This window comes from Cervus canadensis, chromosome 20, assembly GCF_019320065.1.
Source record: "Cervus canadensis isolate Bull #8, Minnesota chromosome 20, ASM1932006v1, whole genome shotgun sequence".
Taxonomy (NCBI): Eukaryota; Metazoa; Chordata; class Mammalia; order Artiodactyla; family Cervidae; genus Cervus; species Cervus canadensis.
Genome location: NC_057405.1, coordinates 59,800,745 through 59,818,660, shown reverse-complemented (window position 1 = coordinate 59,818,660; position 17,916 = coordinate 59,800,745). Strand labels below are relative to the sequence as shown.

The 17,916-nt window shown below is 45.3% G+C and overlaps 1 protein-coding gene across 5 annotated transcripts in view; it reads left to right on the top strand.

The window, feature by feature from the left end:
* FYN (FYN proto-oncogene, Src family tyrosine kinase) overlaps positions 1 to 17,916 on the top strand; it is a 211,743-nt gene that overhangs the window by 152,576 nt on the left and 41,251 nt on the right. For all 5 annotated transcript variants that reach the window (XM_043439103.1, XM_043439098.1, XM_043439100.1 and 2 more), the window contains 4 exons: positions 3,423 to 3,680; positions 5,494 to 5,590; positions 14,287 to 14,385; positions 17,088 to 17,191. In XM_043439103.1, coding sequence (XP_043295038.1) covers positions 3,434 to 3,680; positions 5,494 to 5,590; positions 14,287 to 14,385; positions 17,088 to 17,191 — 547 coding nt within the window. In that variant the 5' untranslated portion in view covers positions 3,423 to 3,433. The remainder of the gene's footprint in view (positions 1 to 3,422; positions 3,681 to 5,493; positions 5,591 to 14,286; positions 14,386 to 17,087; positions 17,192 to 17,916) is intronic.

Genomic DNA, 17,916 nt, shown 5'->3' with positions numbered 1-17,916 from the left:
TTCTAGAAAAGAGAATTGTTTTCTCCAAAACGATTCTGATTGAGTTTGGGGTTTCTGCATTTAATCATGTAACACATAACTTACTGAGCACCTACTATGTTTCAGGCACTGTTCTGGGCTCTGGGGATGCAATAATGAAACAAAAACTGAAGAATAATCACTGCTTCCAAGGAGCTTACTATTTGTTTCCTTCCATTATTTCATAGAATTATATAAAAGCCATTAAGCATTTATTACAGTGGTAATACTTTTTTTAGTAGATTTTTTTCTTTTTGGGTAGTTGTGAGTTACATTTTATTTGGGGCAAAATGAAGCCTGCAGCCCTGGAGGCAGCACCTTAGATAGGTGCTGAGGGACTGGTCCCAGTAGATTCATGAAAGATTTTTTTTCTTAGTTTGGTTAGATGTAGGGTTCTGTTTTCAATAGGTTTCTGATGTAGGGTTTTGTTTTGATGGAATTGAAAGAGTAGCTTGTAGTGAGAGTTCTCAGTGGTTTTAGATTATTTACTCTGTCACAGGAATGAACTTGTCGAGAAAAAACAGCACTTTGTGTCAGTTTTTTAAATTGCCTTTTTCGCCCCAGCATACCTGTTCTCCTAAGGAAGGCATTCTGGATTGCAGTGTTAATCACGTGCATATAATGAAAACAGTTCTTATACTGTTTCAAAGATAGAGCTATAAATTCTTTCTTCTTCATAAGTCAGGATTTCTCAAGCTTCATGATTTCACATTTGGAACCAGGCAATTCTTTGTTGTTAGAGGCGGTCCTGTTCGCCGAGGAGGCTTTGCAGTACCCTTGGTCTCTTGCCACTGGATACCAGCAGTCCTCCTTACCCTCAGGTTGTGCGGCCAGACATGTCCCTTGGTCATGGGCCACAAAGTCACCCGCAGCTGAGAACCACTGGCATAAATGATGTGATTCTGTGATTCAGGTCACATGTCCTCTAATTATAGCAGATCAGTGGAATCCCTGAGAAAAGCACCTAGGACAAGCAGTATTTTCTGTTGGCCTTTGTATAAGCTCATGGCAAGATTCCACCATGAAAGAGTTAACATGAAGTGAGCAAGATATTTACCAGTCTTGTGAAATAACACCAACAACAAATGATGAAAATCCTTCAGCCAATCATGCCTTGGAGACACTTTGCATTTCCTATTGGAAACTTGTTAAAAATCATATTCGTTTACCATAAGTTAGAGAGCATGTTGGACAGAGTACACTGTAAGTTAATCTGGAATGATTTACGCGTAAATGTGTTCCAGATTTGGTGAGCTCAGCTCGAGCAGCAGGCGGCTTGTTTCCAAACATTTCCATTCTCAGGAACTGACATTCAGTTCAATAAGTATTTACTGAAACATGTAATGTGAGAGGGCCTTAAACAGTCTGATTTTGCTTCCATGACCCCAGCCGGCAGGAAAGCAGTGCTCAGAAAAGCGCCCCCCACCCAGAGTCTCTGTGTCTGATGTGGCACCCCCATCTTGGTTTGCAAGATATAGAGACACTAGCCCTATCCTTGCTCTTCACCGCCTCGTGTCCCTTCTCGTCCTGTACCAGCTCTACTCTCCCCGGTGGATACATGTAATTACACATGACGTCATGTGTTTCTTATTTGGTTCTTTGGTCCCAAATGGACCACTTTTCAGAGCTTTGGCAGGGACATCCATTGCATTTTCTACCTCCCCGCTGTCAGCTGGACAGGGTGTTACAGGGTATTGCAGTCCAAAGTGGGGACATTTAACCAACTCACCTTCCGTTTGTGAATCTTCACTTCCACACATGCCAGTAGATTCTAAAACAGAGGGCACGCTGCTGATAAACGTTGCTGGAAGACGGGTTGGTTTTGAGGCAGAAAGGGTAAAAGAGAAAGAGTGGGTTAGAGAATTTCCACTCATTCAATTGCTCTTTATTGAGCACCCGCTATGCGCCAGCCACTGGCAATATAGCAAATGACAAAAATGGACAGGGCCCTGCTTTCCTGGAATTCACAGTCTGTTGGGCAATGAGACAAGTGGACAGGCCATGTTTTCATCTGGCGCAATAGATGCTGTAATGAGAGAAACCAAGATGCCTGACGAGCACTGAGGACGAGCAGCACCCCAGCCTGGGGGATGGCGGGGAATCAGAGAAGGCTTTGCAGAGGAAGTGGTGTCTTAACTGAGACATGAAGATTATATTGTGTATCATAGAGGGAGAGGGAGGGACTTACTTCCCCGGTGGTCCAGTGGTTAAGACTTCACCTTGAAATGCGGGGAGTGTGGGTTCAGTCCCCGGTCAGGAAGCTAAGATCCCACATGTCTCCGAGGCCAAAAAACCAAAACATAAAACTGAAACAATATTGTAACAAATAAAGACTTTTTTTTTAATGGTCCATATCAAAAAGAGAGAGAGAGGAGAGGACAAAGGGATTCAAAGCCATATTCCAAGGAGGAAAGGTGAGTGGGAAGAATAGAATCTTAAGCACTGAGAAGTTAGGCATGTTTGGATGGTAGAGCGAGACAGGAGGACTGAGAAGTAAATGAAGAGGAGCCAGTGACGGACGAGCTTCAGGAGGACTCTTACGAGAACACGTGGGTCTTGGCTGATGCCCTTTACTGAGACCAGCACCGACACAGTAGGTTTGGTTGGAAGGAGGATGGGGTGACAGTGACTCAAGTTTTAATTCACCACTCATTCTAGAACATGGGAATGAGCTTTTAAGTGTTTCTGAAAGATGTCAAAAGCTAATGGAAATTTTAAAAGTTAATTAGCCTGTTTAAATGATTTTGTGACTGTAGGCTATCATGACATCCTGCAAATACACTCAGACCTCTTAGTTTCTGCCAACTGTATTTTTTTCATCCAGTGATTATTTCTTAATTTTGATACTTATCATCTTCTTGCTTAAAATTTACCAAATGTGTGTCTGTGAATGAGTACCCATGAATGAAGAAGTACAGTGAGCTGTTTAAGGGCTATATTCTGGCTTTTCCAACACTCCTGTATTCTCTTTAGATTTCCTTTGCTGTGATGGAGGTTTTTATTCTAATGTTTTATTCTAATACTGCACAGACTCATTTTTGAGAGCATACACTATTTTTTAAGGCAACTAGAGAAAAGCAAGTTATATTATCAGACAGTCTTTAGGCAGGTATCTGATATTACAGGATTGTAAGGGTGCAGACCTCATGTGAGGGCAAATACTGCATGGTGAACATCATGCTCTGTGTTGACCCCATTGCCCAGAGCATGTGAGGAATAAATGTGATGGTCAATTAAGGGCACTGAGATTGCTTCCAACCATCAACCCCAGCCACTGGTTTCCATGGCCCTCTAGGCCTGAAATACCGCTTGGCGGACTTTGTATGATTCCCCTTTATAGTCAAGCAACCCAGCCACTAGGGGGCATCCAAGTTCACGTGCCTCTTTCTGTTTGTTTTCAACAGGAATTTAGATAATGGGCTGTGTGCAATGTAAGGATAAAGAAGCAACAAAACTGACGGAGGAGAGGGATGGCAGTCTGAACCAGAGCTCCGGGTACCGCTATGGTACAGACCCCACTCCCCAGCACTACCCCAGCTTCGGCGTGACCTCCATCCCGAACTACAACAACTTCCACGGGGCCGGGGGCCAAGGACTCACCGTCTTTGGGGGTGTGAACTCTTCGTCTCATACTGGGACCTTGCGAACGAGAGGAGGCACAGGTCAGGATGAAGCTGCTCTTAAATCTTTTGGCAATTGAACATTTGTGCTCCTTTGACGTTTAAGTTTTTAATCACTCTCTGGCTCACCGCTACCAGATGAAAGGCTCTTAAAATCACTAGAGCTTGATGGACAAGTCTAGATACCGGCAACAGCGGGATGGGGGTCCCCCAGCTGCCCTCTGTGAGGACCCTGTGTGGGCTACAAGGCACAACTTTCTGCTGAGTCACTTGAGGCCAGTGGCTCTCAACCTTGGCTGGCTGGCTCGGAATAACTAGGCAGCTTTTTCAAAATATAGATAACTGAGCCCCTCCCGCCCCCATCCCAGATCTTTTGAATCAGAAGTTTCAGGACTGGATATGAGCGTCGATGTTTTGAGTTCTCCAACTATGAGAGCACTCCTTCCCCACAACCTCCAGTTCAGAGTGTTTCCAGGGGAGTGCCTGCCCTTTCAGCTTCCTAATTAACCTCCATCCTGCCCGTCACTTCCCAGCTGGTGGGGTCATTTGGCTATATTATTTTTTGGCAATTTGTCTTCACTGATTCTCTCTCTCTAATCCTCCCATTGTCTTCTATCTGACAGAGTTTATCAGCCCTCAAGTATCTTCATCTCTTTTGTATTTTAAAATCAAATCTTGTGTATCCTTAAGGAATCTTCTTTTTTTTTTTTTAACTTTTCCTGCTCTTTCCCTAGGCTGTGTTTCACTGCTGTGTGCATTTGCTGACTTAGCTAATACTTTGTAAAATATCTGGCGTGTGTTCTCAGACATATGTTTTCTGAAATATTTGTAAGATATCTCATGCATCCTTAGTCTTCCAAAGCCTCTCTCAGTATGTGAACCATGGTAACTAGATATTTGACATAACTTGTTCCAAAACTGTCTCATTTATTATAAAAGTTTTTTAAATATATATGTATAAAATACATCAATCCTTATGTTCTCAGTTCAGCTGGGAGCAGAGGTCTTATAAAATAGCCCACTATGACTTTTTATGTGGGGAATTGTCACTACCAAGGCCTCTCTTCCCTCTGCACCCAACAGGGTAGTGTAATTATATCCAGGGGACCTGACCCAGAGCTTTGGGCAACTAGCTACTTCTTTGCTGCCAACACTTCACACTCTGTTCAGTAGAAAAAATATTGATGTTCATCCTTATGGTGAATGTAGCTTTCCCTGGAGAGCAGGCCTTACATGGGTGACTGGAGGCTGAGCACACTTACTTATCCTTCCAGTCTTCCTGGAAGGCACCTGGAATGGAGGGCTGAAGGAAAGAAGTCATGAGGCAGTTTAGGGACGTCTGTCTCTGGAGGATGCAGGGGGGGAAAACGAGCCAGAGATGCACCCAGCACACACACACACCCCGTGCCTGCTGGGAGAAGGCGAGCGCTCCGCTGTCTTTCCCCAGCCTGATGTGGGCTCTCACGGGGGTAAATGTCTGTCAGGTAAAGGGCGTCTTGTCAGTGCTACAAAGCTCTGCCCATCTGAACTGTAATGTTGCTCCTTATTGCCCTTGGTTGTGGCCGTGATATAATATTAATATCTGTCTCTTCCTGAAGACTCATTCCAAGTGTGCAGAGAGAAGTCCTTCAGCCATGGGTTTTAGTCAGCTCAAATAATGCTTCCTTTCACAAAGACGGAGGCATAAATTCAGCTCGCGACTCTGGTTTCACGCGTTAATTACAACACTGCCTGATGTTATCAGTGCTGATTAGATGTAAATTTTGAGAATGAGGCTTTAGTGAAGATTTAATTTCTTGGAATTAATTTCCCCTGGTGTAATAATCTCTCCCATTTTGATCTTGTTTTTTGGCAGGAGTGACCCTGTTTGTGGCCCTTTATGACTATGAAGCACGGACGGAAGATGACCTGAGTTTTCACAAAGGAGAAAAATTTCAAATATTGAACAGCTCGTAAGTTTGGAGAGGGAGAAGAAAGCAGGCATGCCTTTCAGGCCGGGAAGTGATTCTTGTGTTAGCAGTCTACACCTTTTTTCATATCTCTGAAATGCTAAGCGAGCACTTGCTCATCAATTCATTAATTCTTAGCAGTTTAACTTGAGGAAAGAAGAGTCGATGAACCAGTGTGGTATTCTATGATGCTGTGTGTCCAGGGAGCTTTTTGGGAGCGTAGAAGCAGAGTCGATGGTTTTGGTTTAAAGGCTGTGAAAGCACCAGGATCTCCCTCTACAAATCTTCAGTTTCAGATGATTGGCATGGGGCTTGCCTGTCCACATTACCCTCTCTCTGCCCTGAGATTTTCTTCAAATTTCACATGTCACCCTGACCTCATGTAAAACTGGCAACACATTCCATTTTTCCAAACTGCTAGATATTCTAATTGGTGAAGCCTGTGGAGGCATTTTCCCATAATGAAAATTTGCAATTGACTGAAACCTTTATAAGGCAGAAGGAGAACAGATTTGGCCCACTTGAGAATGACTACAGTGCATGCCTTTTCAATGTGGCCAGTAGGAACAGCCCGTTGTGCAGGCAATGGGGAAATGTCAAGGGCGAGCATCACTCATTTTTCAAATCCTTCATTTAATACTTCCTTTAGGGAGAGTAAAGTATGAGTCAGATTTCCCTTCAGTTTTTAAATATTGTGTCTATTAGGTTCAGGCAAGGTGCACAGGTCAGGGCCCTCCAGAAAAATTCAGGCTCAGAAGAAAATGATGTCCCATGTGTCTTAAGTCAGGCCCCCTCCCCTACTCCTCAAGTCTCCCTCATGAGTGCCCTCTAGTGTCTGGGAAAAATAAGGGCGGAGAGCCGATTAGGGAGATCCAGTTAATCTGCCCTCTGCCTTCTGAGCAAACTGGATTGTATGATGGTGAAAGGGCTGGAAGCCTGGCACTTCTCCTTCCCCACAGCCCTGCCCACCCTGCACATCCCAGGAAAGAGGAGTGGTCCTTGGAGCAAGGAACTCCTCCAGGCCCTGAACATGGCCTCCTTGTAAAGCCCTCCCCTCCCCTCTGCTGCTGCTGCTGCTAAGTCGCTTCAGTCGTGTCCGACTCTGTGTGACCCCACAGACGGCAGCCCACCAGGCTCCGCCGTCCCTGGGATTCTCCAGGCAAGAACACTGGAGTGGGCTGCCATTTCCTTCTCCAATGCATGAAAGTGAAAAGTGAGAGTGAAGTTGCTCAGTCGTGTCCGACTCTTCGTGATCCCATGGATTGCAGCCTACCAGGCTCCTCCGTCCATGGGATTTTCCAGGCAAGAGTACTGGAGTGGGTTCCCATTGCCTTCAGGACCACCTCTCATGGGCAGGAATGGAATTCCTCCCATATTAGGCCAGTGACTCTTCCACACATCAAAAGGCGCTGTCTCTGTAGTTATGGGATTGGTTTTTTAAAATTTATTATTGTCACCTTTAGCAGGGGGGTGGATGGCATTTTTTGTTAACTTTTTATTTAAATTATATACGGTCAAGTGCACAGATCAAAAGTGTACATGGTGGTGCTTGCCCAGTAACACTGCTCAACTGGAAAATAGTTCAGGTGGTACCTTGTATGTCATACATATTTTACCACAGATTTTTAAAGGTGTACCATTTGCAGAATTTTCACAAACCAAACATACCTATGTAACGTGTACCGGGATCAAGAAGAACATTACCTGCCCACCCCACCCCCCAGCCCTCCTCCTGTAGCCACAGGGATTTTTCTTAAACTAGTGAACAGCTGCTATTTGTTGAGGGCTCCTAGGTGCCAGCCATGTGCTAAGTTGCAGATGTTCTCATTTGCCCTTCACAGCAACTGAGGTGTGTCTCGTAGTCATCTTTTGACATAGGAGGAGCCAGAGGCTCAGGTTAGAGAGCTGCCCTGGTACGTGGAGCTAGCAGGTGGCAGAGCCAAGGGTGAGATGTGGGGATGGCATATTGAGTGCAGCGTCAGGTTTGGGGCTGGAAAGGCCCAAGTCAGAGGAAACAGAACCACTGGAGTTACAGGTTTGAAGGGAACTGGGGGAGGGGGCATTTGGCTTTGATCCCTTCTGATTTCTGATTCCTTGTTGTTAATTCGATGCTCAGATGAATGCTTGTCAGAGGCTGCTAACTTCGAACTCTGAAATACCACCCTCCTTCCCCTCCCTATTTTATTCAGTATTTCCTAAATGCCAAGGTTGCTTAGGACTTTTTGATTCATTTGTAACTTCTAAAAGGGAAGAATTCAGAAATATAGGAAGTACCTTAAGTGACTCTCTTAGGTTTCCGCCACACTGCACATGGATCTACACATTGGGTTTGCAGGGCACTTGGAAAGCCAGTCGTTGCCAAAATCTAACTTGTGACTTCCTCCTTTGTTCAGCTGGGTCAGATCTGGAATGGCTTCTGATTGGAATTTTGGAGAAACATTCAAGGAAGATCCGATCTATCTCAATCTATATTTCGTGATTTGCATGCATGGTCTTTAATGTTTACAGAAGGCATTTGAGGCTCTGACCCTGTTCCCTTAGAAGACAGTGTTACAAAGGATGTTTTTTCTCCCTTTAATGTTCTTCCTTCTTGCCAGTGGAATTTCTCATCCTACGTGCCATTTAAATGCCCTTTTTCAAGGTTATGGAGGGTTGGAAACAAAGTTTTTGTAACAAACACAATATCCTGAAGTCAAGGGTAATAACAGTTGGGAAGGAAAAATGGTGAGGCGAAAACAAAGCAGGAGGACAGAACCAGATGGCATGCGTCTCCCTCCCCTTCCCCCAGCCTCTCCTGGGCCCCTGGCTCCCAGCCCTTGCAAGAGAGGGGGGGACAGGGCTGTGTTCTCCCTGGGGCAGCTGCCACACCTCCCACTCCTTTCCCTGTCAGGAGGCGGAAACTGAAGGCCTCAGGGCAGACTTTTGTGTTTTAAGGTGCAACATAAACCAGGCGACATGCTTGTATGGCTCTGCCCGTGGCCCAAGCTGGCTGCACTGCTTCCCACCACCGGGAGGAGAGGTCCCTCCCTGACCCCGTGTAGGTGCTCGGTGCAGGGTGTTCGGACATTACTAAACTTGATCCATTTTTGAATACATAATTCATCTGTTTTATTCCTATTTTGCATTTCATGACGACTACTGTACCAGCAGAAACAGCACCTCTAAAATATAATCAGTGGAACAGTGCTTATGGCCTAGGGTGCTGTCAATAGTTGTGTCCAGCTCTTTGCAACCCCACGAACTCTAGCCCGCCAGGCTCCTCTGTCCATGGAATTTTCCAGGCAAGAATACTGGAGTGGGTTGCCGTTTCCTCCTCCAGGGGATCTTCCCAACCCAGGGATCAAACCCACGTCTCCTGCATTGGCAGGTGGATTCTTTATCACTGACCCACCTGAGAAGCCCCCATGGCCTAGGGTAGTGACTCCTTTAAAGTTCTTTTCATTGTAATAAGAAGAAATCTGGTTTAGAGCCCATGTAAGCTTTTGACTAAATTGTTATGGATATGCTCTGTGAGAGTAAGATGGGTGGTGACCAAATTTAGAAAGAATCCAGCATTTATAATAATAATGCGCCAAAGCTCCATAGATCAAGGCTGACTTCTGTTTGCAAATGTCATTTCCTGGCTCCATCAGGGCTCCAGACTCCCAGCTCCTGGGACCACAAGCCCTCTCAGCAGCTCTGGGGAATGGGAAGAGACTCTTTTTTAATACATGTTTAAACTAGAGCAAGTGGGGAAGCTGTGATGGAAACTTCTATTCTAAACCAGAGCCAAGGCTTAAATCATGTATTTGAATCAGAGCAAGATAACAGTTGAAGAAAAATCTCACCAACTCTTAAATTAATGAAATAACTGGACTGTAAGAACTGCTTAAAAAAATGCGACTTTAATAATACTGATTACTCATGGTAACTCAAAGAAAGAAAAAGTAACCTAGTAAAGATCCTGTTTTCCTAAATCAAGCTGAATAATTTGTTTAGAGTATATTATTTATTTGTAGGTGAATTGGGCTTCCAGTGTATTAAAAAGTGATTTATTCATCTGCTCAGAAGGGTCTTTTTGCTATCTTGAGTCTATACCAGCCTGTCTGGACACAACATGTGAGTTACTACATTGTGACCTTGTCACCTCCTTTGGTGGAGAAAGTGACCCTAGATGGCCTCGAAAAAAGGATTTTATCTTTCTCAGCCTCTCATGAGTAACTGAAAACCTTTGTGAGATTAATGGACTCATTCAAGAGAAAATCGTCAATTCCTAATACATGACTTTAGAATGATCTGATAGTTGGATTCTAATCAGTGCTAAACTATTTAGGTGCCAAAACCAAAATGAGATAGTTAATGCTCGGTTTGAAATGGAAAGAACTTGATCACCTGGATAAGGCTGTGCTTGTCACAACCTGCAGCAAGGTATATTGGTTTCCTGTCCCAGATGACATTTCCATGTACCTGAAAATTGATAGTATCGACTTTTTTTTTTTCTAAATTCAAATCAATTAGAACTAACTCAACGAAGGTTATTTTACAGTAAAAAATAAATAAGCCTCTGCTGCAAGTACTTAATATTTTCCTTACCGTTTGGGAGATTTCCCAGGTGTGTGTCTGGTGGGAGGGACAGAAAGAGAAGAAAGCCTGGAAGTGATATGTACTGTTATTTTCTATAATGAAATGTCTCCATCTAGTGGAAGTTCAGAGCAGTAAATGTGGTCACCATATTAAAATAATAATGGCTCCAAAGCAGTTTCCTTAAACACGTGCAGCGTGCAAAGAAAAAAATAAAACTTCCACATATGTTCTTAGATGATGTCCTTACAACTGCACGTATTCCCCTTGACAGATGCAGAAATGAAACCAATACAAACTGTTACAGTGTTAACATTTGTAATGTCCTAATTTGAACCTGAAAGGCAGAGGGACAAGCTCTGGGAGCTACACAGGGTAGATTCCACACAGCCAGTATCAATCTAGTTCTTAAGTTGGGTGGTGGGTTCACGGGTGTTCATATGTACCTATAGTCTTTGGTATGCATAAATTACTCCATGAACTGAATTTAAGATTATTAATAAAGGAATTTCTGGGGGAAGCTATCTCCCTCTTTTGATTGATTTGTTTAAATTTAATAGAGTAATGAAAGACTGAAAAACTAGTTAGGACATCAGTTTTTTAAAGCCTTCGCCAGCACCCTGTTTCCTTGTGAGCTCTTCTGTGTTGCTTGCGCTGCCTGACCCTTTCCCGCAGCTGCACCAGCAGCACCGATGGGCTTGTCACCATCTGTCTGTCGTTGTGTGAAATCCTGTCTGGAGTAGCTGCTCGTCATCACGTTGCTCAGGGTCAGGCTTTAGAGGATGGGTCACAGAGTGAGGCTTGCGTTTAACATGAGGCTGGTCATCCTCCACCCAACTGCATCCATCTGGGGAGGATCCTGACCAGGGTCCAGAGCCAACGTTTCTCTTCCCTGTCGGAGGGCTTTGACACAGGTCAGTGAAAAAGTGATTTAAAAAAAAAAAAAAAACAGCCTGGAATTGCTCTTTCTGCCTCCAAGGACCTAAAAAGGCAAGAGAGAAGGTGCTGGCCATCTGGTGATCAAAAGTCTGGGCGGCCTCCATCCGCTCGGGGCAGTCGGGTCCTCCCTTGCCCCCCACGCTCTTGACCGCAGTCCGGGGGAGGGCTTTGTGACACCGTCGGTGTCAGAGCTGCAGCCCCACGTACACGCGGACCTTTGTTGACTGGAGGGAGGCACACACTCCGCTCCACCCACGCTCTCTGTCCGGTGCATCTGTGTGAGCCTTATCATATGAACTCTAACCTTTTCACCTATTTACTTGTTTCAAGCGGAGTCGTGTTTTAAGTCCCCCTTTCCGTCGTCTGCCCACAGCGCTGAGCGCCCGACAGATGAGGCCGTGCTGTGGCTGAAACACGGGGCTGGAGTGATGAGACTGAGACTCTCATCCTCTTAGCGAGGCCTTTGCCTCCCCCTGCACTGCCACACAGCTGCACCCCCCACTCCTCTCCTGCCCCCCAGACTCAGGCCAGTGCTGTCAATACTTGATGAAATAACCCCAGAGTGAAAATGTATGAGCAAGTTTTAACCCATTGTAAGCTTTATTCCTCTACCCGTTTTCTTGAAAGCTAACAACACAGATATTCAGAGTGTCTGCATCCTTTATTGGGCCTCCTAACAGGCTGCCTTTCTCAAATGATGTGCAACTATGAAGGGCTCCCCAGGTGATACAGTGGTAAAGAATTCACTTGCCAATTCCGGAGACTCAGGAGACACAGGTTCAATCCCTGGGTCGGGAAGATCTCCTGAAGCAGAAAATGGCAACCCACTCCAGTACTCTTGCCTGGAGAATCCCAGGGACAGAGGAGCCTGGCGGGCTACAGTCCATAGGACCACAAAGAGTCAGACAGGACTGAGCAACTAAACACAGATATGCAACTACAGTGTCCGTCTGCTGTCTGTCTCTCCCTTTCTCCCTTTTTTCTTTTTTTCTTTCAAATCATTTACTAGCTGACAAAATAACGTTACAGCCAGTGGCCTGCATACAGGTACCAGGACGCTGGGGATGAAGTAGAGACTGTTAGCCAAATTAGCACAATCAGTGCATCCTTTATTTTTCTCCCAGCTTTATTGAGATATAATTGGAAATATGACATTGTGTAAGTTTAAGGTGTACAATGTGATGGGTTGACACATGTATGTTGTGAAGTGTTTACTACAAGAAGGTTGGTTCACACCAATGCCGGAGTGCCAGTGCCGGAGACATAAGCCACAGAGCTTCGATCCCTACGTCAGGAAGATCCCCTGGAGTAGGAAATGGCAACCCACTCCAGCATTCTTGCCTGGAGAGTCCCATGGATCGAGGAGCCTGGTGGGCTACATTCCATAGGGTTGCAAAGAGTCGGACACGACTGAAATAACTTAGCACACACCAAGCCAGATGCCCTCTTCCCCATCAGTGCCCCCTCATGAAGGGTCCTGCATTCTGAATTCAGAATAAATAAAGCAAGTTCAGTTCAGTTCAGTCTCTTTCAGTCGTGTCCGACTCTTTGCGACCCCATGAATCGCAGCACGCCAGGCCTCCCTGTCCATCACCAACTCCTGGAGTTTACTCAAACTCATGCCCATCGAGTCGGTGATGCCATCCAACCATCTCATCCTCTGTCGTCCCCTTCTCCTCCTGCCCCCAATCCCTCCCAGCATCAGGGTCTTTTCCAGTGAGTCAACTCTGCGCATGAGGTGGCCAAAGTATTGGAGTTTCAGCTTCAGCATCAGTCCTTCCAGTGAATAACCAGGACTGATCTCCTTTAGGATGGACTGGTTGGATCTCCTTGCAGTCCAAGGGACTCTCAAGAGTCTTCTACAACACCATAGTTCAAAAGCATCAATTTTTTGGCGCTCAGCTTTCTTCACAGTCCAGCTCTCACATCCATACATAGCCACTGGAAAAACCCTAGCCTTGACTAGATGAACCTTTGTTGGCAAAGTAATGTCTCTGCTTTTTAATATGCTGTCTAGGTTGGTCATAACTTTCCTTGCAAGGAGTAAGCGCCTTTGAATTTCATGGCTGCAATCACCATCTGCAGTGATTTTGGAGCCCCCCAAAATAAAGTTTGACACAGCTTCCACTGTTTCTCCATCTATTTCCCATGAAGTGATGGGACCAGATGCCATGATCTTAGTTTTCTGAATGTTGAGCTTTTTTTTTTTTTTTTTTTTGATAGTGGAGTGCAGTTTATTACACCGGCGGGCCCAAGGCAGTCTCCTCTTAGCCAAGGACCCCGACCAGCATTTGTGAAAATCTTTTATACCCCATGTGTACCTGTCCAAACCCACCAGCCCAAATCCCTTGAGGCTTACAAAGGAATGGTAAATACAATCACAATAACCCCATCATTCACATGTTATGTGTTCAAACAGTTAATAATCAATAAGCTTGTGGTTATATTCCAACCAGTTAATAACCGATAAGCCTGTAGTTACATTCTGATAGATACTGTCCGGAGGCAGGGGTGATTAGTGTCTGTTTTCTCTTAACCTGGATGTGATCTTCAAGATTCCCCTGCCCAGAGGGGGTCTTGTCCTTCCATTGTCATTCCCACAGGCGCTAAGCAGAGTTCAGAGTCCACTGGAGAGGCGGCCTAGCATGATCAGCATAGACAGGCCTGAGATGGAGTCCAGGCCCTATGAATTCCTTCTTCTTTTCTTTTTTTTTTTTTTTTTATAAAGTGAAGTCGCTCAGTCATGTCCAACTCTTTGCGACCCCATGGACTGTAGCCTACCAGGCTCCTCCGTCCATGGGATTTTCCAGGCAAGAATACTGGAGTGGGTTGCCATTTCCTTCTCCTGAATGTTGAGCTTTAAGCCAATTCTTTCACTCTCCTCTTTCACTTTCATCAAGAGGCTTTTTAGTTCCTCTTCACTTTCTGCCATAAGGGTGGTGTCATCTGCATATCTGAGGTTATTGATATTTCTCCCGGCAAATAAAGCGAGAGATGAGAGACAAAGCTGGACACCTCTCCCAACTAATGTGGATTGCACCTATTTGACCCTCACAGAAAGCTGTGTGGGAGTTTGGAAAAATCAGGTAGTAGAATGACTAGAAGGTAGTCATGTGCTCCTACTACACTGAGTCTGTGACTGCAGAACACTGAAACGGTCAACATATTCACTTCCTTCTCTCTTTTTTTTTTTCCTCCAGGGAAGGAGATTGGTGGGAAGCGCGCTCCTTGACAACTGGAGAGACGGGTTACATTCCCAGCAATTATGTGGCTCCAGTTGACTCCATCCAGGCAGAAGAGTACGTTTTGCTGTTTTCTCTTAACTACTTGCTTTTCTAAGTTAGTTGCCCTGATAAATTCATTAACATTGTGCAAAAGGAAGAAGTAATTCCCTAGAGCCATTAAGGGGGGAGAGGATGTGGCGATGCTGTGACGCCCAGGCTCTATGCTGTGGTTTTTGCCACACCTGTGTAATGCTTGTACCCTTATTAACTCAGTTTTTCTTAAAGCCTGCTCACTTTTTAAAAACATTTATTTCGAGAAGAAACTTGATAGTAGCACCTCAAATGGAAACCCAATATTACTTGCCATAGATAGAAATAACCATAAGAACGTGATGAAATTCTACCTAGAGACTGTATTACTGGCCATTCCAGGATCTAAGCCTGCAGTCTGCTGAAGAAAAGAGGGGAGGGGAAGGAAGAAGGGAGGGCTGGAGACAGAGAGAAAGGGAGGTGTAGGTAATCGTTAAAGATCAACTTGAGATTTTTCTCCTCGGCATATACGGGAGTGTTAAAGGGGTGCTGAAAAGGCATACCATTCACACCCTAGGTAGGAATAACTCACGTGCAGCACGTCCTGCAGGAAGCCCTGTGGCGATGCACTTCAAATGGTCCTTTCTTTTGACATGGAATCTCAGGTGGCTTCTTTCTTAACAAATCATGACTAGCAGTTCATGCAAGGATTTCACTGATAGTGGTTTCAGAAGGTGGTCAATGGGCTGAGGGAACATTCTAGAAGGAATGACCATGGTTCCTCCCCCTGGCCTGTGGGGATTCATGGGAATTTCCAAAGCAGAGAGCTGTCAGGATGGCTCGTGTGGCGGCCCTCCCCTCTGAACTGAGGGCAAGGGAGGTGGGACAGGATCTCCGGAACATGGGAGCTGGGCCTTCCCCCACCACCCACCCCACCGCCCCGATACCTAGGGGATGTGCCTCTGCTGCTGGAGGCAGTTCTGACTTTCCAGCAAGGATGCTGAGAAGAGTTGGCCCCGGAGTCCATGCTTCGACTCTGATATTTAACATGCCCGGTGTTCATGTCAGCACTGCAGGGACAGTTAGACTCCCCTGTGGAATGGCTTGCTTGTCTTTAACTCCCCTGTATCTCCTCTAGGAAGATCTGTTCTGTTTTCCACTCTCAAACACTCAGTGACTCCGAGCTCCTTTTTGCTCTCAGTGAGTGTGTTTCATCATCAGTGAATAAAGGAATCCGCACTGAATCGTTATTTTAGGGCAGGTTTGCAAACATCTCTGTGTTCTTTCAGAATAAAAGATGCCACCAAAATATACCATTACTTTGACTGAACTGGGAACCTACCCACAATACGTTTAAGTTACATTTGTAATAGTCAGTTTTTTAAAGAAGAAAATAACATTTAAAAAATTATGCCCATGGTTTTACATGTGCAGTTAATTATCATTATCTTAAAATACGATTGCCTTAGTACACTCTATTGTTCTAATGGTTCCCTTTTCACCACTGTTCATGTTTACACTGAGTTTTAATTGGGTTATTGATACAAATCTGGAAAATCATTTCCCACAAATCATTGGTGTAGTTCCCGTTATACCTCCTAACACAAGGTTAGGATTGTTGCAGTCTTGTGCCTTTAAAAGTCACGCAGGAGCTGACATGCAGTGTCTTTTCTTATCTTCAGGGAAGCTCGCTCATTCACAAAAGAACTTGACAGTGAACACATAATAGCTGTGTTCGTGTATAATGAATTAAAATTTCATTTTAGAAACTGGATCCTTTCACAGTCAAACATTCTAAAAATTGTCCCCGTGCACAGATTCCGATGGCGTGCTACCAAGTTCTCCCTGGGGCTCTAGAAGCACCTGCTGCTCACTCAGCCCCTAGTGCGGAAGCATTGCCCAGTTGTCAGGCTGTGCTCAGGGCTGGAGGGTGCAGGGGGAGGTGGGAGATGAAGAAGGGAGGCCAGGAGGCGGCTTGACGCCATGCTTCCTGAAGTGGCACGGGAGTGACGTTACAGGGAGAGCATGAACACGTCTGCGACACCGAGTCGTTTTTAAGGATGTGCTGGCTGACTGTGCCCAGTAACGTGGCCCTGCCACTGTGCCAGAGGCCGCGTGTGGCAGGTCACAGCACCGCCACTCAGCAGGTGCCTTTTACCAGGTCCTTCCCGCTGCTGGACAGGAAGACCAGAGTCACGAGCATCCAGGCACAGCAGTCGTCTCAAATTAGGGATAGTCTTGACCTCTTTCTTTCAGAGTTCCTATAGGTAGGAAGCTACTGAAAATACTGTTTATCCATTCCAATGGACTTTTTTTTTAATGCTCGATTAATGATCTTTATGTACACTAAGACTGTGTTTTGTTATTTGCCAAGGGTTGTAATAATGCTCAAAAATCCAGGGTCTTATAGAAGCTCATGGGCAGGGTGTCCTGCAGTTGCCATTTCAAAACAAGGTCTGGGGTTTTGCCTTTTTGTGCATGCGGGTGATACTTGCAACACACACCCACTGGTTTCCCATCATCTCTGGAAGGAAGAAAAATAACCTGCGATTCAAATCTGATTGTTTTTTGGGTGTGAAAGGGATGGATTAGGGACGGAATCAGGAATAGATTGAAAGGGAACTAGATGAAGCTAGGAAAAATACACAGGGGGAGGCTAAGGAGGGACTTGGAGGTGAGGAGGAAGCACATTCCACTTTGGCAAATGATCGTTAGACAATGTCTCCTTCCCTTGATCTCATTTACAGGTGGTACTTTGGAAAACTCGGCCGGAAAGATGCTGAGCGACAGCTTTTGTCCTTTGGAAACCCACGGGGTACCTTTCTTATCCGTGAGAGTGAAACCACCAAAGGTAAGATAACGAGTTGAAGACGTTGGCTTGTCATTCAAATCTGTGGATTAGTCAGAGGGGATGAAAGGCTTATCTCTAATGTACAAGGATTTTTAAATGGCACATATCCTCTCTGCCTCGTGAGCAGAGTCCTATTTTCAGTTTCCCCTCCAGGCTCTGGAACTGCAGACAGTTCCAAAAAGACTACAGAGGCTCGAAACCAAGACCTTCCTCCCGAAACAGGGGCTGGGCCGCTTCTCCCCTCCCGGCACGCAGGATCACAGAATGTTCAGAAGTCCTTTAGAATTAGAATTTTCTGAAACTCTTAGTTCCTCAGGCACCCATCCACAGAGGTGGTTTTTTGGGTTGGTTTGTTGTTTTTTTTTATTTCTTCTGTTTTTTTCCTCAACCGTGGACTTCTCTTCCTCTATTTGCTGGCCTTCTCGTTATTTAACTACTCATTAGAGCCCACGAGAGGATCTGGGCCAAGGAAACAGCAGTGGCCTTCTAGCTTGAACAACCAGACTACTGGTTATCTGCTCCTGTGATAAGTGTTGTGAAGCAAGAATCGGAAGCTCAGTTCCAGAGAAACAGCCCTTAGATTTCTTTCAGTACACGCCACCCCTGACTTGGAGATGCTCTGTGGATAACCCAGACTAGGACAACAATCGCGGCCATGAGCATCTGTGCTTCCCTCATCTTGCCCTGGGGGAGTTGGGTCTACGCCAAGTTCACCAGTACAAGTA